At 28.0% G+C, this 23,810-nt stretch overlaps 1 protein-coding gene across 8 annotated transcripts in view; it reads left to right on the top strand.

Moving 5' to 3' along the window:
- LOC100205231 (hemocyte protein-glutamine gamma-glutamyltransferase) overlaps positions 1–17,348 on the top strand; it is a 30,964-nt gene extending 13,616 nt beyond the window's left edge. For all 8 annotated transcript variants that reach the window (XM_065804096.1, XM_065804099.1, XM_065804101.1 and 5 more), the window contains 14 exons: positions 638–743; positions 825–927; positions 5,287–5,745; positions 5,820–5,938; positions 6,448–6,546; positions 8,091–8,265; positions 8,475–8,604; positions 8,961–9,067; positions 11,107–11,274; positions 15,808–15,972; positions 16,112–16,318; positions 16,419–16,725; positions 16,835–16,886; positions 17,002–17,348. In XM_065804096.1, the coding sequence (XP_065660168.1) occupies positions 638–743; positions 825–927; positions 5,287–5,745; positions 5,820–5,938; positions 6,448–6,546; positions 8,091–8,265; positions 8,475–8,604; positions 8,961–9,067; positions 11,107–11,274; positions 15,808–15,972; positions 16,112–16,318; positions 16,419–16,725; positions 16,835–16,886; positions 17,002–17,088 (2,284 nt within the window). In that variant the 3' untranslated portion in view covers positions 17,089–17,348. The remainder of the gene's footprint in view (positions 1–637; positions 744–824; positions 928–5,286; positions 5,746–5,819; positions 5,939–6,447; positions 6,547–8,090; positions 8,266–8,474; positions 8,605–8,960; positions 9,068–11,106; positions 11,275–15,807; positions 15,973–16,111; positions 16,319–16,418; positions 16,726–16,834; positions 16,887–17,001) is intronic.
- The last annotated feature ends 6,462 nt before the right edge of the window (positions 17,349–23,810 follow it).

Here is a 23,810-nt window from a genome sequence, read left to right as displayed (position 1 = left end):
AAGATGAGTGTTGTCCTTCAAGAATGACTTATTAAAGCAGTATTTAAGCATTTGACTTATTAAACAGTATTAAAAAAGCAGTATTAAAGCAGTTGACTTATTAAGACAGTATTAAAGCAGTTGAAAAGATATGATAGTCTAAAAAATATTCCAAATACACCAAATGAAGCTGGCTTATTGAAAAGACCAGTATGCCAAACTTTATTGAAAGCTTTAAATATGTCAAGATCAATATCCCTTGCCTCGCTGCCTCCATTTAATGCAAAATAGATTCTATCAATCACAGCAGTTAACATTTACATAAAACAATAGTTAGAGGTTTCTGATTGAATAAAAGTTAAAGATTCTACATATTTATTAGCTGTGATGGAAAGACTTATGCTATTAATATGTTTGCATATCAAGTTAGAGCTGTCTGAACATTGTCTGTCTAAACATGAACTGTCTGAACACTGAAAAGACTTTTAAACCAAAATTTCATTTTCTTTGCTATGCTAAGATTTTTTCTCACTCAATAGTAAATTAAAGTTATTTGAAAATAATTCATCCTAGTACTTAAAAAAGTTTAATGCAGTTTAGTTTATTTTTAATTTATGTATGATAATGCATTTTTAAGAAAAAAATTATTTTTAAATAGCAATGCCGATGTGTTTCAAATAAGTACAAAAGATATTGGTTACTTGTGGAAAATTGATATTGGACATGATAATTCTGGTTTTTCTCCTTCGTGGTACCTAATAAAAGTAATCCTTTTTTTTTTCTCTATTAAATATTGTCAATTATTCAACTTATAGGTTGTTCAACTTATAAATTTTAACTTATAGGTTGAAGTAGTAGATGGTAATAAAACACACAAGTTTCTGTTTAATAATTGGCTTTATTACAGCAGCACTTATCATTTACTACGCGTTGAACTTGAAACAGAAGGTGAATGCTTTTTGTTGTTATTTTTGACAGAATAGTTTAATGACTTTTGAAATAAATAGGTAATTTATGATTCAGAATTTGCATTAATACAATGCAAATTTGTTTACCTTTATTGCTTTCCCCTGCCTATTGACTCCCATATTATTTGAGTGATTCAGTCTTATTAGAAATATGTGGAAGTTTTATGGATAAGTTGATAAAATATTTCAGTTTATTTTGAAAAAAACATTTTTTTATTAAGCAAGCAAAAAATATTTTTTAAAAACTTGCTTTTTACTGTAATTACTTTTAAAAAAATTAATACATAAAAAAAAATACAATTAGATGTGTTTATGAATAAGTATTTATACAATGAATAAAAACTTAGTCTTGCTTTTAATTTTACAAAATAATTTGTTAAATATATGATTAATAAAATCTTGTATTTTCTATTTCATTAAAGTTGTGTAATGTTACTTTATCTTGATGAAATAAATATTTATAACTAAATCACATTTCTAGCAGTACTGTAGGCATGATTTTTTGATGTTTCACATATTTCACTTTTGTATTTAATTAAATTTTGATTTAGTTACTTTTGCTTATATACTGGTTTATAATTTTTTTTTTTAAACATCTTCACTTCCAACAAGGCTGCAAGCAATCACTTTTAGAGTGGGAAGTTACTGAAAGAGAAAAGATGAAGTTTATAAATTAAGATAATGATTAATAGACAACTTAAAAGATTGCAAATTGTATGAATCAGGTGAACAAGAAAAAGGAAGCCAATTCCAAAGAACTGATGTTCGAGGAAAAAAACTAGACAAATAAGAATATTTGGAGCACTTAGGTTACTTAGGTTAAAGGATGACACTTAATTAAATGGTGAGTAACATGAGAATGAATTTTAGTAGATGGCACAAAATATGCTTTTCTATAAATACTAGAATGAACGCTGCTCTAAAGAGCAGCATTCTATATAGTAATAATAGAAAAGAGAAAGATAAGCAATATTATGACTTGGCTGCAAGTGCAGGTTTTACAGTGTGTTTTTGCACCTTGTCTAAAAGAGAAAGGGCATCATTCAAAGAGCCACTACAGATGTAGCAATAGTATTCCAATCAAGGATGAATTCGAGATTTATAGAGATAAAGAATAGAATCCGGAGTAAGAAAGTGGTGAGCACATTAAAGTGATGCAACTTAAGCAGATGCTAATTTTGCAGTGGATTTGATAATGGTTGTTGGGATAATGATTAGCCAAAAAAAAAGAGTTTTATCTAAATTAAAGTTCACCAGCCACTGAGAGCCCCATGCTTTAGCCGAAGTGAGATCCTTTTCAAGCTCAAATGCCCCCTCCAAGCAATCAGATAGTATCAAGACAAGAATAAATGGTAGTATCATCAGCGAACAATGTCACCTTAGGTGTGAGAATTTCTGAGAGATTGTTAATGTAAATTAAAAGAAGTATAGGGCCAGGGATAGAACCTTGAGGAACCCCTGAAGTTGTAGGAAAAAAAGAAGAGTGCTGCCTATCAAAGACAACTTTTAAAGTACGATTGGTACGGAAAATGCTATTTAATAGACACTACAACTGTATGATATATATCAACATGTTCACTTATTAAGAATCACCAAATTACTGCTGCAGAACTAAAAAAAGCACCTGTCATTGTTTGGAAAAGTGTCTGTTAGGCTCCATAAAGACATAGGCTTACCATGCCGCATGTCAGCCCAAAAACCTTAATAAAGCTGTTATGTTTTATAAAAGCTGTTATGCTTTAGAAATATCGAGAGCAATAGCTTTAGCCTCTCCACATCTATCTAATGCAAGATAAAACCCATTAGTTATTACTGTTAACAAATCAGCAGCAAAATGAGAAGATTGAAACCCATATTAATGATCAGAAAGTAAGTTATTAGATTTAAATTGAGAGATTAAGTATTTGTTGATTAAAAACTCTGAAACCTTGCTTTTGATAGGAAGAAGACTAATGGGACGGTAGTTAGATGGTCAGGTGGTTCTCCAGAATTTTTGGAAATAGGGATAACAGATGCTGTTTTCCAGCAGGCTGGAAACAAGACTCTGATAAGCACTTGTTAAATAGTTTCGAAATAGTATAGATGACAGCTCTGGAGATCACTTCTGCAAGACCATAAAAGGTATGTTGTCCGGACCAACAGCTGTAAAGAAGTCTAAGCAAGAAATCACTTTAGATATAGAAGCTGGAGTGGTACAAATGTTGAGCAATTGGTCAACATGTTTGTCGGCTGTATCAGGTAGGATGTGATTAGTGGAATCAAGGGATAAGATTGATGAAAAGTTCTTAGCAAATGGTTCAGCTTTGTCTTTGTGAGGTGGAATAATAGGTTTTTCCTTGTTATAGACACTGTTAAAGATTCTTCAGAAGTCTCTGGAGCCTAATTTTTGAGATAAAATACGAGAATTTGTGACCTGAAAATAGTGGGCTTTGACATTAGACAAAACCTGTTTACAATGGTTTCTAGCAATAGTAAACAAACATTTGTTTTCTAGAAAACTGTTTTGGAAATAGATATGGAAGTAATGGTTACAATTGTAAATCACAACAGTACAATGAGAGAAAAACCATGGAGAAGAGCGAGGCTTGCTTGGAATTGTTGAGAAGGAACATAAGGTTCCATGCCAGCCTGAATCCAAGAAATTATGTAAGAAGCACATTAAAAAGAGTGCAGTCTTGAGATGAAAGAAAGCAATACAGAACAAAGGAAAAGGTGATAGAGTGAAGTGGTGCTAAGCAAAAGCACTCAAAACAATAGTCTGTAGATTCAAGCTTAGTTTATTGACAAATGGGTGAATTCTTATGAATGTAAATATCCAGGCCAAGCATGTGACTATTGGAGTCTTTACAAATTAAAGGAAAATAACCATCAACACTAAGATCATAAGATAAACAGCTGAACTCAAGTTATTCTCACAAAGAGTAAGTTGGTCTGGTGAACTTTGCAAGAGATAAGACTCATCAGAATAAAAAATTATTTTGAAGACCATGAGTATTGGTGATTTAACGTGAATTTAGGGAATTTTCATTGATTTTACTCAATTTGATTAAGCATTTATATGTACATTCGCTTCATATTGCATTCTCTTTTGTATAAGTTTATTTAAAAAAGTTGCAGGTAAGCAGAGTATAAGATTGTTTCAATCAAGTTTTTCATAAATTGTCAGTTATTATTTTAATAGCAGTAAACTAAAAGACGTTATTTTTAAAAACATGTTTATTACAAACTACAATTAAATACAACTACTCTTGCTAGTTTTGGACAAATCAGAATCATTTTATTCTTATTGGTGACTGATATATTATATACATCATAGTCACCAATATATATTTTTTAATTTTTAAGGCTGGTTTACACTAATTTTTTTTTTAGTTTTGAGTTTTTTTTGTTGATAACAAATAATAAATGCAGGGGTCTTACTATGCTTGGGGTAGGTAGGAAAATTTTTTGAAAATTAATAAATGTCCCCTCCTATGTATTAGGCCCGTGTTAGTATTCGTTTTTAATTGTAGTTTGTAATTAATATAAATTGTTTTTAAAAATAATATCTTTTAATTTACTGCTAATAAAATCATAACTGACAATTTATGATAAACTTGTTTGAAGCAATCTTATGCACCGCTTATCCCCTTACACCTGTAATTTTTTTTAATATTTAATTTAATTTAATATAATTTAATTATAATTTAATATAATTTTAATTATAAATTTAATATAATTTAATTTAATTTTAAACTAAAACAAAAGAGAATGCAATATGTAGTGAATGTACATTTAAGTGCCTAATCAAATTAAGTAATTATTTAAAGTCCAAATATAAATACCAAGTCTTTTTTTAAGTTTTGTGTACTTCTTTTCTAGTAACTTCCAACTCTAATTAGTGGTTGCTTGCAGCCTTGTTGGAAGCGAAGATGTTTTTAAAAAAAAAAAAAAACTTTTTATATTGGACTAAATAGTTTTTTGAAAATTTTAAATATTTCTGTTTTTTAATTAATATTCAGATGGAAGCTAGGTAAATATGAACTTAACTTAGCACCATCTTTTTTTACAAATGTTCGGTTCTAATTATTTTAAAATAATAGTAATAATATCTTTTTAAGATATAATTAAATTATGTGTTTAATTAAACTTTTATTTTCTCACAGTTGTTAAACATGTTAAAGTCAGTATAGTCTGCATAGTGATAACAGAACTTCTTCTGGACCTGTAGGAACACCTGTCAAATTAAACATGATTTTATTTTTCTTAATATGCCTTCTTTCTAAATCAAAATAAATTTGCTTTTAATTTCTTTTTTTATTTATATTAATAAAATTTATAAATTTCACTTTATTTTTAGAAATCCCAATTGTTGAAATAATCCCAAAACTGAGTGAAGGTGATTTAACTGAACATCATACTCTAAAATTTTACAAAAATTTTGAATCAGACAATCCAAAACCACTCATTGTTCGTAGAGGGTTATCATTTGATGTTCTTGTACGGCTGGCTCGTGAATATGAAGCACAAAAAGACAGTTTTTATTTTTCTCTGTCAACAGGAAGTAATCCTCGTGAGGCAAATAAAACCAAAGTTATAGTGAAAGAGTTAGCTCCTAAATATTTAAGCCAAGCTATAGAAGAAAAAAAATGGTTTTACATTATTAAGAACAATGATGATCCAAATAGTGTTCTTGTTCAAGTTTATATTCCATCAAATGCTTTAGTGGGTGAATATCTTGTTGTTGTTGAAGGAGAGAGTGATTGTTTTAAATATCCTACAGACAAAGTTTACATTCTATTTAACCCATGGAATGAAGGTATTTAGATCATTTAAGCTTAAATAAATATAAACATGTTTAACAAAATATTTGTTGCTATAACTTCTTTTTAGATGATGAAGTTTTTATGGAATCTGAAGAAAAAAGAAATGAGTATATAATGAGACAATTCGGCATCATATACCAAGGATGCTGGAATTCTCCTGTGGAGAAAAAGTGGTATTTTGGACAGGTTCAAAACTTTTAATGTAGCTCATGGTGCTCTGAAACAAACTCAAGAGTTGTTTTCTTTTATGTTGACTTTTATATTTACATAGTTTTAAATGTTTATTTATATTTGTTGAAAAAATTTACTTACTGCATATAAGTAGAATATATTTTCTTTATAAATTTATATTTATAAAGAAATACTTTTAATGAATACATTTTGATCTTCTTATATTGCGTTCTGAATTATTATTATTATTTTAAGTTTGTGAGCTGAATATTTAAGATTAATTGAATGAAATTTTAAAATAAAAGTAACTATTGTAGCCAAAAATGTTTTAGTTTTTTTTTAGATTTAATAAAAGTTAATTAGTATATAGTTTCAGTTTAAATTGCTCTTAAAACGTTTAAAAGTATTTATAAAAATTGAAAAATTTTATGATTACCAAAATTGTTGGATTTTCTTTTATAAAGCAATGAGTATAGAAGAAGTAATTCAAGTATATGAAGAAAATTTAGAAAATTATTTTATAGTTTGAAGAAGTAAGTCTTAACACTGCATTTTATCTTTTGGATAAAATACCTGCTAAAGATCGAAATGCTGTTGGGATAGCGCGATGGATTTCTTCATTGGTATTTTTATTTTGTTGTTGTTGTTGTTGTTGTTTTGTTATTTATTATTTTTGTTATCATCAGTGGTTTTACAATTCAAATAATAATCTATTTTAATATTGTCTTTTTTAATGATCTATTATAACTTTTTTTACATGTATGTTCAGGTATAATTGCATTTTTTTTGGTTCAAATTACTTTGAATAGTAAAATGTTGCTCTAAATCTATAAACATCATTAAAAAAGTTTTTTCTCTCTGTGCTGCCTTCTAATTAAAAATAAGCCATTTTTGATATTAATGTTACTCTGTTAATATATCTGCTTTACAAAAAATGCAATAGTTTTTTTTTCTTCTAGTCATACCTTCTACTTTTCTTAAAGTAAAAACGAAAAAGTTTTACACAATTAGGTAAGCACCAGAATGGTTAGCCTAATCATCTTTATGGTCAATAAAAAATTTTAACTTTCGATCTTTTTTAAGAATCATTCTCGACTAATTGTTCAAAGACTCTACTTTATGCTGCACTCTTTGTATTGTAACCGATGAAATCCCAGATTTCAACCAAACTTCCGTTACACTTTCAAAAACCCTAGAAGCTATTGTGCTTGGCTTTGGTTCCTAGAAAGTTTTAATTTTAAAAAAGTATAGTGTTGCATGATTTTCCTATTAGTTGGAAGTTTGCAAGAAATAAAATCACATTAAATTCCATAAACAGGAAAAGTCAGCAGCACATTTGAACACAGAAATCAAAATATTAAAGCCACAGAATCAAAATTTTAAAGTACCACAGAAATCAAAATATTATTATTTTTCTAAATATAAATTTAGTTTTATTTAATTTGCAAAACAGAATTCTTGTAATAGATTTAAATTCAATAAACCATATTCAGATGAATTCTTTCGTATACATATATTATATTATTTGCAATCTTCATAATATTAATAGTATAATAATCTTTATATACTGGTAAATAGTAAATAATAAATAAATAATATTAGTAATAATTTTAAAAAGTGCTGGTTAAAATCACTACAAAAAAATGCAACATAATTAAAAAAATAGTTAGAAACCACTTTATAATTACTTGTTCTCTCAATGAATAATATGAAAGTGGTTTATAAATCCAGTCATATTTTGTTTAAAAACTTATGATCAAATTAGTAATTAAAAACTGATAAAAAGCCTAAAAATGCACAATATAAGTTCCACAGCAGAAAAGTAGACAAAACAAAAACTTGATTACTTTTCTATTTTCCTTTTATCATCCAATGGCAACATTTTATCACAATTCAAAATAAAATTTAAAAATTTTACAACAAAAATTACTAATAGCTAGTTACTAATAACTACATAACAATTACTAATAATAAAAACAATAAAAAAAGCCTAAAAATGCACAAATATGGTATAATAAAGTTCATATCAATATGGTGATTTAAGGCTACAAACAAAGACACTAAAAAAATCCAAATAATTTTTTCCCTTATATTTTACATTATCCAAAAGCTACTATTCAAAGTCAAATTATTTTGTTTAATTTTTCAAATATCACTTAATATTTAGGTAAGCAGTAATGATGAAGATGGTATTTTGGTTGGAAACTGGTCTGGTAATTATGAAGATGGCACTGCTCCATCACATTGGAATGGTTCACCTGCTATTTTAAGAAAATATTATAAAAGAGGCATAACTGTGAAGTATGGTCAATGTTGGGTATTTAGTGGATTAGTTACAACAAGTAAGTTGTGAGACTAATTTGTAATTTCTTCAAAATAATGTTTATTTTTAATATTTTTTTTATTTTTTATTTAATAAGAATAAAAATACTTTTATTTTTTTTTTTTTTGATTTTGTACTGTTATTTTTTTTTTTTTAAATTAATTACTTTAAAAGTTGTAATGCAGTAAAATATTTTGTTGTTAAGCCATGTTTTAACTATTTGTTTAGTCTTGCGTACTCTTGGAATTCCTTGTCGTCCAGTGACGAACTATTTGTCTGCCCATGAATCAAATGGAGATTGTTTTCATGAAATTTATTATGATGAAAAAGGAGCAAAAGAATCAGGAGAAACAATTTGGTAAGAAAAGAAGAAAACAAATGTAATAATAAAACAATGTTTTTATTACACTACATTAACATATACATTACATTGCATTAACAAATTATACACTTTACACACACACACACACACACACACACACACACACACACACACACACACACACACACACACACACACACACACACATATATACATACACACACATAGTTATTTGCATACTAATTAAATCTATATTAATGGTTTAACCTGTAGGAGTACAATTATATTGTTTTAGGTTTTAAATTTTTTTTTTTTGGCTTTTCAAGTACATTTAATATTGATTTTTTATTAAGAAAGCTTTTATTTATGTTTGTAAATTTATTTATTTCAAGGAATTTTCATGTATGGAATGAAGTGTGGATGAAACGACTTGATTTGTTTGATTCAAAGTTTGATGGATGGCAGGCTATTGATGCAACTCCTCAAGAAGTTAATGGAGGTTTGACTTTTCATTTTCATTTAAATATGAAAAATATAAAGAATCAATATATCTACATATGTGGCAAAAAAAAAATGAGTTTGTGTGGTATTAAATTCAAAGATGTCATTAAAAGTTTTTAATAGCTAAAAAAAGTTAATCTTTTTATTTTTTGTTTTAGACAGCTATAAGTTTTTTATGCAAAATATTTTTTCAAGTGAATCCTGAATAAAGTTTTGGCTGTTTTGTAATCAACTTATATCTGTTGTATGATACAACTTTATGGATGATACAACTTGTATCATCCATAAAATCAACTTTACATAAAGTTGATATTAATTGATAGCTAAGAAAAGTAAGAAATATTTGATAAATAGCAGGAGATGATAAAATGATGCCTAGAGTGGGTGAATGATTTTAATTATCAAAATTGACTTATGTAATCACAATTATTTTGTTTTTTAAATTGGTGCTTAATAGTGCTGAAGAAAGCATTAATTCACTTTTGGTGACATGTCTGAATAGGATGGGGTGTATATTTTTCAAAAGTTTATGTTTTTATATATAAATAAAATAATCTAAGAAAAAAAGGGATGTCTTTCAATTATATTTAATGCAAACTTGCTAGAGCTTGCCATTTATTAGCACATCAGCTGAATGATTATTGGCAATATGGTCAGTCATGGCACTCAAAATTTTATGAATAATTTTTGTGTGACTTTTTGTCACAAATATGGAAATCAGATTACAAAAATGCTAGTTGATCAATTAAAGATACAATATGAGTTTCTAATCCTGTGCAGTCCCACCTTACAACTGATCGATTACTATAACATGGCACTGTGTTTTAGTTGTAGAATAAACAGTGTTTATCTAATGTAGATTCCTTCTTGTGTTGTTGCATCAAAAACAAAAATAAGATTGACTGCAAAGATTGTATCACCAGGCAGAGGTAGAAGTGGTATGTAGTTTTGTTTAAATAGGTGTTGGAAGTAAAGTGAATAGTTCACATAAATCACTTTTTTCATAATTAATGGTTGATTGCATTTTAAAATAACATTTTTCATAATTCTTCAAATTATTTTTATTACTTAAAGTTTTATGAGATGACTTAAAGTTTTATGAGATGACTTAAAGTTTTATGAGATGACTTAAAGTTTTATGAGATGACTTAAAGTTTTATGAGATGACTTAAAGTTTTATGAGATGACTTAAAGTTTTATGAGATGACTTAAAGTTTTATGAGATGACTTAAAGTTTTATGAGGTGACTTAAAGTTTTATGAGATGACTTAAAGTTTAAGATCCTTTCAAATTTCTTTGCCAAATTATGTGTGATAAAAATTAAACTTTTTATAAATGTTATTGAATTCTTTATTGTAAACTTTCACTGTTACATATTAAATTATAAAACATTCTCATTGATGAGTTTGTTATCATTTTTATTTGCAGCAGATGTAAAATTCTCTATTAGATACTGTTTTGCAAACCCAGCTCAAATAAAATAAAACTGGAAAAAAAAATTCTAATTTATTTGAGTATGCTAGAAAGTAATATTATTATAATTATTTGCAGATAATTTATTTTCTAAAACAATATGTTTTTTAACTATAAACACCAATCAAAAACTCTTTATTGTCATGTAACATATTGGAATCAAAACATTTTATGATATTTTAGTCTCTGATTTTTTTCAAAAAAAATGATCCTTCTACCAAAACTTTCAGAGGTATTAATATATGTTGTGAATAATAAGCTATTAATCTGATGTTGTAAAAAATAACCTTTTACTTTGAGGTTGTAAAGAATAAGCTCTTTTTCATTAATAACTTTGTTTTCTTTTTTGATCAACTTTTTCAGCTTGGTTTTTGTAACATATTTTGAAATAGTTATTTTTATACCGACATAAAAATTATAAACTAAGGCAAAAAGTTAGTACACTTTCACTTAAACAATTTCTTTAATATAAGTAAAACAGATTTTGGTTAACATAAAAGTAAAATTCATCACTCCTATATTATCTCAATTGTTATTTTTTTTCTTTTTTTAATTTTTTCTTAGGTATTAACCAGACAGGTCCAGCACCTTTAGTTGCTATCAAAGAAGGAATTATGGACATCAAGTATGATGTACCTTTTGTTTTTTCTGAGGTAAATGCTAACTCAGTGAAATGGAAAAAAAATGAAGAAGACTCATATGATGTTATTATTTACCAAACAGATGCAGTTGGTAAGTAACATATTTGACTATTATGCACTACTTTCTTTAGGTCTGCATAAAAAACAACAAATAATGAAAGAAAAGATTGCTGCCGTTATATGATATATAGTCAATGTGTGTTCTAAATCCTATAGTACCTGTTTTAGTGTGACATCAGAGATTTTATCTAAACATGCATTTATAGTTGTGTATATATATATTTATATATTTATATATATATATATATATATATATATGTATATGTATATATATATACATATATATATGTGTGTGTGTATATATATGTGTGTGTTTGTATATATATATATATATATATATATATATTTATATATATATATATATATATATATATATATATATATATATATATATTATAGCGCGTATAAATCAGCAATTTCAAAAAGGTTTCACTAAAGACCTTTAATATCAGACGGGTCCCTAATATTATTAAGTAAATTATTCAAATTGTATCATGTTGGGTCTTTAAAGAAGCAAAATTATGTTAGAATTAAAAAAAAATTCATTACTTTATAAAAAATGTGGAGTAAATAAATAATCAAAAAAGTTTGTAAAAATACATATTTTTTATTTTTAGTTTAAAAAAAATTTTAAGGCATTGAAATCTTAATTTCTTTAAAAAATGTTTTTATAACTTTTAAATAACTGTTAAATATATATGACCACATGGGAAAAAATGGCTGTCACACTTTTTTAGTTTAGAGATAATTAAATTTAAAAGTTTAAAACCATATATAATAGTAATTATGAGATGTAGTGTTGTTTCCATTATTTTTATTTAGAGAGTGTTCAATATACAATCTAATTATATAAAGCTATTGTTTTAACCTTTTATATTAATAAAGTTACAAGAATACTTTGTTAAGAATGGATTTTTCAATTGTTTTGGACTATACCTTTTTTCCAGTGTAAATGATTTAAAATCTACTTAAGACATATTAAATTAAGTTATTAATAGTATATAATAACTAAGTTATAATTAGATGTTAAAGTATATTTTGGAATAAGTTAATCATTTGGCTGATGACATGACATCAGCTTTTTTTGCCAGGGCTTACTAAGGGATTATGTGGACAGAACAATTGCAAACCTACTTTACCCTAACTAACTATGGCTTTACCCAACTACTTTACCAGCTTTATCCAATTAATAAATAGCAAGCCTATATTACTCTAACTAACAAATACCTATCATAGCTGGATAGAGTCAGTGGCATGCACAAAATCAAAGAATAAATAAAACAACAAAAATACCTAACCAAAGCATCAAAAATATAAAAAGAAAAAGCAAAAGCAAATCAAAAACTAACAAAAACCTTTTGTATTATATGTGATCAAGGTTTGAATCAAGAAAATTTATTTAAAGAAAGCAATTCTTATATTTTGTTTAACTATCTTATAGTTCATCTAGTAGATCATCATTAGTTTCATTGTGTTCCAAACAGTCATAAAATTCAGCTGATAAAGTAAATTTTTTGAGGACCTGAAAATCTTTGTATTTGGCTACGGAACTATAATTTTTTGATATAGGCTCGGCAATACTAACAGCTTTAAGGATAAGCCCATTCCACGAGTCTCTTTGGCTCATTACTCCAGGTGATTTGCTTGAGAATATAACTTCTTTAAGAGGTCTCATAGGCATAGATTATCCAGTTTTATGCACAGATTTTAACTGATGTCATATTTTTTACCATATCTTGTGTTAACTCAATTTCATTGTAGGAGATCGTCTTTTTTCTAGCAGCCCTGAATATTTCATACCTGTCTGAAGGTATCCTTGCAATTAACAAGACCTGTGTCTTTATCACATTCAAGATATGAATGTGATAAAGATTGTGTATTTTTTATTTTGCCCTGCACATAAATCACAAAATTTCTTATTGCTTGAGAAAACCTCATTGCTTGAGAGCAAGTGGATATTAAAAAATAAAAAAGTTTTTTTTCTTCTGTAATAAAAGTCATTTGTAGTTATGTTTGGCAGGTTCAAATTTTTACTAAAATCAATGGTAATGCCTTCAAAATTTTTTTCTTTGGTTGCCTTGAGTTGAGCTTCTGGTTTTCTTTTATAAAAGAATTCTGTCTTTATTTGATGAACATCTTTTTCTAATTGGAGTTTTTGGAGAGCCTGCTTAAGATATTCATTGTCAGGATTATTGGTAAGTTCTTTAAAAGCTTTCTCAATGCTTATTATTATTTCATCACATTTTGAACAGGTGTCTATTCTTAGGTATCCAAACAAAATATTAAAATTATTGCTAAAATTTTTCTGTATGTTTCATAAGAAATCTGGATAAAGGTCATTAAAAAGTAAGGTTCTTTTCCTCTGAAGGCAGAAATGTGATCTTGTATTCTTTTTGCAAGATTTTCATCAAGTCTATTAGGTCTCTTGTTGTGATTTTCTTCTTGATCTTTTGGTGAAAAGATATTAAAATTAAATTAAAAATAAATATGTTAGTTTTTCGTATACTTCTAAGGTCTGCGCTAATTGTTTTATTAACATTAATTAAATCTTTTTTTACCTACGACTCCTATAAATACCTTTAGGGGCTGTTCATTAATTACATCAGCAAAATAGGGGAGGAGGGGGTCCGAAAATTTTTGACAATTGTTGGTAAGGTGGAGGGAGGGGGGGGGGAGGTCAAGACAAGTTGATGTCGACAATTTTATTTTTTTAAATAAATTTAATTGCTTTAAAAAAGGAAAAATAGGCAGCATTTGCTGCCCTGAGTTACATGCTTGTTTATCCCTCAATATTTTAATAAAGTTATTCATATTCCTGTTTTTTAAAAATTTTGTTGTGCTTTAAAAAGACCCCACACATACAGAACTAAATAAGCACACACAAGATGTTTATTTGCAACACTGTTATTTTTTCAAAGTTGTTGTTAGTTAGTATGCTGTGCGAACAAAAAATATTTATGCAAGTACATAGTCTACATTATATTATTTAAAAGTTTATACCAGGGGTCAGCAATTTGCAGCTCGTAAGCCTTATGCTGCTCTTTAGCAGCTCGTAAGCCTTTAGCTGCTTTATGCACAAATATTATTATAATATTGAAATAAAGATGTTGGAAGCTTTTTAAAAATTGTAAATTTTTGTAAATTATAATTTTTGATTTTTCCATCTCGAAAGGTTGCCAACCCCTAGTGAATACAACTTGTTAAATGCATTTTTTGTTATACTAGTCTCTATTTAAAATAATTGGCTTTCACTGTGAAATTGGATTAGGTCTGAAGTCAAAGTGATGAGGATTAGCGCAATCGTGGGTTTTTACTCTGCACTGTGCATAAACTATAAAATGTTTAACACTATCATCACAATTAATTCATTCGGGGTTGTTCATTATTAAATGTTGACATAATTTTATAAAGGAGTCTCTAGAAATTTGATAAGTTGTTGACAAGAAGTAGGTAAGGGAAAAAAGAAGAAGGGGGTAGGTAAAAATTCCAAAAAAATTCTTGACATAATTAATGGACAGCCACTTAATGACCTATCTCTGAAGATAGTACAATTCTAAACATTATGTTAAACCTAATTTAACAGAATAAATTTAGTCTAGGTCCTACTAATTTGAAAAATTGTGTTCATATTTAAAATTTTGCTGACTTAGCTGTTATTGACAGGCTCCATTTTATTGTCTCTGCACTGCTTTTTTTAATACCAAAGATTAAAAGAAAAACATTGAAGCACACTCGTAAATACTTTTGCATTTACAAAAACCTTTGTAGTTGTTATTATTTATTGTTTTTTTTTTCTTGGTCGCTTTCTTGCGACATCGCACATTGTTATAAGCTCAGCTAAATATGAATTTTGCAAGTATTTAGACATTAAACTTTGCCAATAAACATTTTATCATTTTCTTATCATTTACTGTTAAATTTTCAAAACACTTTAATTTTGTGCATTTGTAGTCTAGTTAGGTTGTGTGATTTGAAAGTTTCCGTTTTTTTAGTTTTACTTTTAATCTTCCAATTATATTTCTTTTTTTTCGGTTAATTAGTGAGATTGACGCGCTTACCGAATTCCGACATCTAAAATGGCTTTTGTAATAAGCGTTGCATTTTATTGGATTTTTGAATCACGTGATGTGAAATTTTGTATGAATTGAGTGATTTTGCTTTTACTTTCAAGGTAAACAATGGACTATGCTTCTTTATTCCATCAGACAGGGTTTTTTCTTATTAGTATAATATTGCAGTTTTTCCCATGTGGTCTTCATTTATATATATACATGACTGCGGCTAGAGTGTTTAAGTCTTTCCCCGTCCTCTCCATACCTACAATAGGTCTCTAAAATTAAAAAATATTTTTATTATGTATTACTAAAAAAGGCTCTTTAAATTTTCAAAAAGACCCATAAAATTGCAAAAGGGTCCCTTGAAATTCGCTTGGTCCTTCCCTATTAAGAGGTGTGGAGAAGCCTAGCCACGGCTCTGTGTGTGTTTATATATATATATATATATATATATATATATATATATATATATATATATATATATATATATATATATATATATCATAAAGGTAAACGAATGAGTACAAAAGCAGTTGGAATAGATGAGCAAGATGATTCTGTTATTAATGATTACAAATATGTGGAAGGAAGTATACATGAGATAGCTGCTCTCAAAAATGCTCTACAAAGTTCGGGCCATGAATACGCTCAAAAAATATACAGCTCACGAAATGGTATTTACTTAATTTTTTTTAATTTTTTTTTGTTTAATCTTTATTAGTTCAAATATTTAAATAGCGTTAGCTAAAGATCATAATGTTTTTTATGTATGTTAATTATTTTTTTATTATACTTTTTTTTTAACTTTGTTAGCCAAAGTCTTTTTGAGCGTGTTGGGAAATAAAGAAAAATTCGAAATGGGTGATGATATTGTTTTGACTGTGCGCATTAAAAATACAATGAACCAAGAAATTGAGATACCTATATTACTAGCGGGAACTATTAAGCGCTACAATGGTTCAGTGATCAGAGCCTTGTCAAATCAGAACATTCCAAAAGTTGTTGTCAGGAAAAAAGATGGTCAGTTTTTGAGAATAGAGTTGTTATAAATTTTTTTTTGCTTGACTTTCATTTTTAAGAAGTTAAATTTATTTTAGTTAATGTTTAAAAATTATTTTAGAAAAAGTTATAAGAATCAAAGTACCGGCTGCCGATTACCTGAAATGTGTTGTTGATGATGCTTCTCTTGTATTTCTTGTCCAAGCTGATGTCACTGTAAAAGAAAAAAAGTATATTATAACGGAAGAGGTAACTTTTGTCATCACCAAACCTGACCTCGTGATTACTGGTCTTCCAGAAGAACTTTACGTAGGACAGACTTACGAAGTAGTGATTCCATTTAACAACATTATTGGTAGGAACCTTACTCGATGCAAGTTAATTTTAGATGGCACCATTGTTAAGAAAGGATTCTCTGTAAAGCTACCGTAAGTTACGAAGCAACTTTCAACATTTATCAGAATTTATTTTATTTTTTTGAACATTAGAATTCTAATATGTGTTTTTGTTATGGTGAACTTCTTTTTCTTTTTTTAGTGATTGCCCTGCAAATGAAAAAATTGATTTCCGATTTCAGATTACTCCTGAGGTTTTTTGTTTTTTTTTTTGTCGCCAATAACACGCAAATAGTTTGCAGAATCTTTTTTTTTTTATTATTTTCATTGAGCCTACAAGTTTTATGTTTGTTTGTTTTTTTAACATAGGTGGTTGGAAAAAAGAAATTTAACGTCACTTTTAATTCTCTGCAACTTGGTGGGCTTTGCGGATCGTACAAAGCGATTGTTTTGTAATTTTTTTTTCATTTCCGTCTGTTTATTGTTATTTTGCTTGGCTCGTTAATGTTGCTTAATTACGTAATGTCGTTAATTTACGTACTGCCATAAAATGATCTTATACTATTTGTTTATAACAATTTTTGATGTTATGTTTAAATTTTTTAAGGTAACACTAAAATTTACATGATGTTGACAACCATATGTATTATATTTAATTTTTTTCAACTGTTTCTATATATACAGTTTTTTACTTTAAAGAATATTAAAGTTTATTATTTTAGTAGTAAACTCACTTTGACCTTTAGTAGTGACTCACTTTGTACCCCAAGTTGGCTCTTCTGACTAAACACAGAATATAAAATGTGTTTAAAAGTTAAATTTAAAAAAAATAGTATCCAGATATTTTCGTCATTTGCACAGAAACATCGCGGAAAAATACTGTATTTTCACTACTACCCAATGTTGCAGGAAATAAATTTATTTTAGTAAAATAACTTAATTTTATTTTCTAAAATCAGTTTTATAAATTTGAACAAAATTTAAAAAATTAAGGTTTAAATATTTTTAAAAAGATTTATGGTTTAAAAAAACGATTTAGGGTTCAAAAAACACAAAAAAGCTCGATTTTCTTTATTTTTCAAAACATGATTGCAATGCCTAATCAGCTCAATATTTTATATTATTATTTTCTGATGCAGCAAATAGAATGTTCTAGGATTGTACAAAAAAAAAAAATTTTAAAGCCCTATAAAATATTCAAAAAACATTTAAAACTCAATAAATAATTTATAAATCGTGAAGATTCTAGTCATACTTTACATGTATATATATATATATATATTTAACAATGTGTGAAAATTTGGAGGTCGAAGCAATTTTTAATATTGAGTTATGTTTTGAATAAACTATGATTAAATCTTTTTTTTTAGATACTAAGCAAATAACTATAAAATATTCTAAAAACTTTTTAAAATTTTTTTTTTTTTTTTTTTTTTTTGATAACTGTTCTTGTTCTTTATCAATCCAACCTTTTCTAATTCCTCATCACTCTTTTCTTCTTGTTTTCTACTGTCCCTTTTTTATTATATTGTACAACCGTCTTTTGTCTTTTTTTACTGAACAGGTGGTTATATTTATTCCTAACTCAAGATTTAAATATTTAAATACTCAATAAACACCGGATAAACCTTCATTAAAAGAGTTAACTGCAGAGTTTACTACCATTTCAAAAACATCTGGCTTTATATAAACATTTTTGTGACATCGGAACCAAATGATATTATTTAGTCTTTCGTTACAATTTTGGGTTTGCCCATAAAGACGTTTTGTCAAAAGATCATCATTACTCGAATCATCAAAATCTTTCTTGATTATTTCATAAGTCCATTTAGGCAAGTTTACTTTAGGAAAATAGTTTTTATTAGCATCTGCATTTTTACTTTTTTTTTCATTTGCGCCAGCTTCCTGGACCAATAGGCCAATGAATAAATCAATGAGATATTTTCAAAACCATTTACAGTTAAATAAGTTCATAATTCGTGAAAAATTAAACATTAGTAGGTGTCCATTTCCGTTTTCAAGGAGTCTAACTACCATTTTCAAGTTAGCATCAAACTTTTTTTCTGCTTTTTTTACTATTTTTAATCTTGGGTGAAGTGTGAAATTACTGTATGTAAAAATAACATTGAGCATTGGTACATCTCAAAATAAGTGTATGGAAGAAATCCATCCTGCTTGAATGACCATCAGTGAGATTGCTTTTACACTCAGGATATGTACTAACCAAATCAAATAAGTGCGAGAGAGTAAAAAGAACAAAATAATTGTCAGCATTGCAATTATTACCATCTTGAACATCAAACTCTAACTTTTTAGCACTGATACATGAAACACTTTCAGGCAAGTTAAAAATAATACTTGATGCTTGTGTAATACTTTTTGTGTGTCTGTTTTCACTAAATTTTCTTTTTTTGTTTCTTGCAGTATTCTTATAATTACCAATTATATATTTATTATGTAAACTTACAAGAAAAATGCATAAACATTTTTTGTCAACATTTAATTAGCATACGAAGTAAGTAATTAAATGAACTAGAAATGGTGCTATTTTTATAAGTAAAACATATTTCTTTTTAATAATTCTACATAGTTAGCTTCTAAACTAAATCTTTCGTAAATGTAGAAAAAATAGCCTACTAAAACAGTAGTTATTCCGTTGTTATGGGCGTTATTCAGGAAGTTAATTTATACTATACCAGCTAAATCACTTTTTTTTTTTTTTTTCAATGATTTTACACCTTTTATTTCCTGTGAAACCATCTTAAGATGGAACAAGTTGTTAAAATGAGTACGTTAAACAAAATATTTATTATTATTGTTTTATTATTACCACAATATCAACTTTAAAAAAAAATTAATTTAGAAAAGTATTATTAAATAAAAATAAAACAGTTTAAATTAAAACTAAACTTAGGTTGTTGATGTCCAATGTTTACAACCAAACTTTGGACTTTGTCTAAAAGAGAGTAGCCTCATTAGGAGAACTAGTCCAAATATGACAAAATAGTACTCGATACAAGGCAAGTAAGAGACTCGTTGAGATACAGAATGTAATTAAGAGTAGAAAAATGGCAAGTGCGATAAAGAAAAAGATTATTCTAACCAGGCGGTCACTTTGCAATAGATGGTATGGTTCATTATTTTATGGTTTCCATGAAAGGTCAGTAGTAAATGATAATTTTAGAAGAAATAATAAAGAAAATTGAAATAATAAAGAAGAGTGTTACTATTATTTAATATAGTAAATGAACAAATGCAATAAAAAAAACAGCCTTAACGCAGTGGTTAGCGCGTTTGCCTCAGAAACTAGAGATCCATGGCTTAACCATGAGATCACTGGTTCAATCATGAGATCACAACCACTAGAGATCCATGGCTTAACCATGAGATCACTGGTTCAATCATGAGATCACAACCACTAGAGATCCATGGTTCAACCATGAGATCACTGGTTCAATCATGAGATCACAACCACTAGAGATCCATGGTTCAACCATGAGATCACTGGTTCAATCATGAGATCACAACCACTAGAGATCCATGGTTCAACCATGAGATCACAACCACTAGAGATCCATGGTTAAACCAAAAAGTTTCTGTGTCTGCCAGAACCCTGAAGAATATAAAGGAGGAGCAAAATTTAGTAAAAATGATGTAAGACGTTGGGGCTTGGACAATCACAAAGAGTTATGTAAAAAAATCATTTTTGTATAAAAATTAAAGATATTTTTAAACTACCTTATATACTCGCGTTGAAGTCGAGACATTTATACCAAATTTTTAAGTAAAAACAACCACTTCAAATTTAAAAAGTTCTTTTAAGTTGTTATTAAAAAGTGTCCACCATTCGCGATATCATTGCAAAAAATATTAAGTACATTTTCAAGCATCATTAACTAACAAACTATAAACTTGAAGACAGTGCATAGATAAAACAGGTCGGAACTTTTATGAAGCTGGATTTAAAATGCAAGTAGCGGCAAAAAGATGTCAGAGATAAAAAGATGTAAGATATCAAAGCTCGGAATTTGCTGAGATCTTTTATTGCAATTTTTAGCTTTGTTAAATTGACCTTTTATATGCGGATTTGAATGGTAGCGTTTCTTTAAAAATTAGTAAAAATTAAAAATTAATTAAAAGTCAGTTTGGTTTTACAAATAGTCTAATAACTTTCATTTCTTACTTTATATATACTAAAACCTTGATAGTATTACCTATTTTACAAAATAATTATTGTATTCAACTTATAATCAACTTACGACGAAAAACTTTCTTCTTAAAACATTAGACAAATTTAAGATTTTGTTTACATACATGGTCGAAAAAATTAAACTAAAAAATGCCTTGTCTAGTTTAACTGGTCTAATTTTTAGCTTGTGTTCATATGAAGAATTTTCACCCCAGCTGATCTAGATCCTCGATTTCAGGGATCAGTTATGAATAGACAAGATCTCGCTTCTGCGGGGTGGATGATTTTACAAATGAATACAATGCACAGCAGACCAGAGACAAGCAGGTAGCAAAAATTAAAAAAAAAAAATTTAATAAAAAATTTTTTTTGAGTTTAAATATGACAAAATATTATAAATAGGTGCTTAAAATAAGCTCGAGACTTCACCAACGTATTTCTACTATGAGAATAACTTTTTTTACTGTGTTTCAATAAAGTGAATAGTTTCTCATTAAGTATTTTTTTGAAATAGTGTTCTTCGTACTAAATAAAACAGCGGCTTCGGACTAAGTAGGCCGTGCCGTACGGGGCTGATTGTATATAAAAAGAAACATTGCGTCTCACCGAGGTACTTAGCAAGACGCGATGTTTGGTATATAAATATCTTTCGCCAAGTTGCACTAATGTAGGTTTTTCTGGTTTAAAACAACTCTTTTGTTATTTGCATTTGTTCAAAGCACATAGTTGTTACTTAAGAATTTTAAATAAATGAGTGTATCGGATGCCACAGGAAACAATAAAATTTAATTCTATTCCTCTGTATTAAGTTATGTGCTTTTTTTTTATAAATACTTGAACTAAATCAGTTACCGATCCTGATGCTTATAAAGTTACATTTGAAGTCTATTTCCTTTGAAAAAGACTTCAAGTACTTCTCTAAATAAAATATCAAAAAATGGAATAAAATAAACAGACGCAAGAATAGATTTGAATAATATTACAAAATCTGGATATTAAAAGAACTACAAACAAGCGTTGAATGTTTTGAAACAAATAAAAACAAATCTCAAACTGACGAAGCATTGAAAAAATATCAATTAATTTTGAAACAATAAAACATTTGCCTTAATACAAGGATATTAATATAAATTAACTAATAATATTTTAAGCGCATACTTTATTAATCTTCTATATATATAAAAGGCAATGTGTGTGTGTGTGTGTTTGTTTGTTTGTTTGTTCTCTATAGAAATCCAAACCGCCGGACCGATCTCGATGAAATTTGGCATGGGGGTAGTCCTCGAGGGGGAGAAGGTTCTTAGCTGGGTTTTGACCCCGTACCCCGATCCCTGGGGTCAAGGGGGCCCCAAAATGGTCCCCCCTGACCCCGGGGTCAGGGGGGACCATTTTTTGGGCCGATTTTTTAGGCCCATTTTTGGGCCCATTTTTGTGTACAGATATCAGGTAAGCCAGTTTAAATATTGGCCCGGGCAACGCCGGGTAACTCCAGCTATATATATAAAGGGCAATGTGTGTTTGTGTGTGTTTGTTTGTTTGTCTTCTCTTCTATATATATAAAGGGCAATGTGTGTGTGTGTGTTTGTTTGTTTGTTCTGTATAGAAATCCAAACCGCCCAACCGATCTCGATGAAATTTGGCATGGGGGTAGTCCTCGAGGAGGAGAAGGTTCTTAGCTGGGTTTTGACCCCGTACCCCAACCCCCGGGGTCAAGGGGGCCTAAAAATGGGCCCCCCTGACCCCGGGATCAGAGGGGACCATTTTTTGGGCCCATTTTTGTGTACAGATATCAGGTAAGCCAGTTTAAATATTGGCCCGGGCAACGCCGGGTAACTCATGCTAGTTATTTTATATTATTAACTTTAGTAATTCAAATATATTTAAAGAGACATACAATATATACAATAAGGACATAAAGAGACTTACTTCAGTTGGCTCATATACAAAAAAACACTAAATTTTTTTTTTTTTAATTTAAATTTTTTTTTTTTAGTATACCTTCCATACAAAATTTGTTATTCTTTCAGAAACTATATACAGTTTGTATAAAATTCTAATATTACCTGACTTAAACTTTTTTTAGTCAGTTTTATTCTTTTATTCTTTTTGTTTTGTTGTTTTTTTTTGTTTTTTCATTGTTCTTTATTCTTTTTCTGCAACTTCAAAACATGATATCTCGAGATTTAAAAATTGAATAGTGATTTTTATAACATAACACCTGTTTTTTATGTATAAATTTATTTTTAAGTATCGTGTCGTGTTTTTGATTTTTTTTTTTCATTCTTTCAGTAGAAATGAATGATAATAATGTAAAAGCTTTAAACAAAGTATTATTGATTTTCAACCAAAATTGATCAAGAAACAGTAATTTGAATTTTTTCAAATTTCTCTCTTTTACCTCTGATTTTGTTGAAATTTGCAATTTACAGTTTTTTTATGAAGTTTTGAGTTTCATATATCATCAAAAATACAATAAGATATTTATGAACCATTACAATTTCTTCTATTAAAGAATTTTTTTTCTATATGAGCCGCCTTAAATAGAGTTTGCAGCATTTGAGTGTTCATACATCAGTTAAGGGTTTTGGTATGACAGGCAGTCGATTTATCAAACAACAGCTGGTTTAAAAAATTATTTTGTCTTATTCCCTAAAAATTATTAAAAATTCTTCACGATCATCGCAACTATTTTCATGGTTTTTTAATTATTTTAAAAAAATATTATAGCAATTAAAAACCCTTTTTAAATTCCTTTTTTTCTTCACGATTTTTATTAGAGATGCCACGAACATTCGGTAACTATTCAGTGTATTCGGCAACGTTTTACGCTATTCGGTACTCGGCCGAATATTGCAAACTATTCGGCGAAATAACGAATACTGAAACATTGCAAAAACCAATCAGAAATAGAATATACTACTATATATTACTATAACTAATACAATAAACAGAATAATCAAAATATAAATAAACTATATATGTAAGATTT

The sequence above is a fragment of the Hydra vulgaris genome, chromosome 08 (assembly GCF_038396675.1).
Source record: "Hydra vulgaris chromosome 08, alternate assembly HydraT2T_AEP".
Taxonomy (NCBI): domain Eukaryota; kingdom Metazoa; phylum Cnidaria; class Hydrozoa; order Anthoathecata; family Hydridae; genus Hydra; species Hydra vulgaris.
Note: the sequence above shows the minus strand (reverse complement) of the source record. Positions and strands in the feature narration are given on the sequence as shown.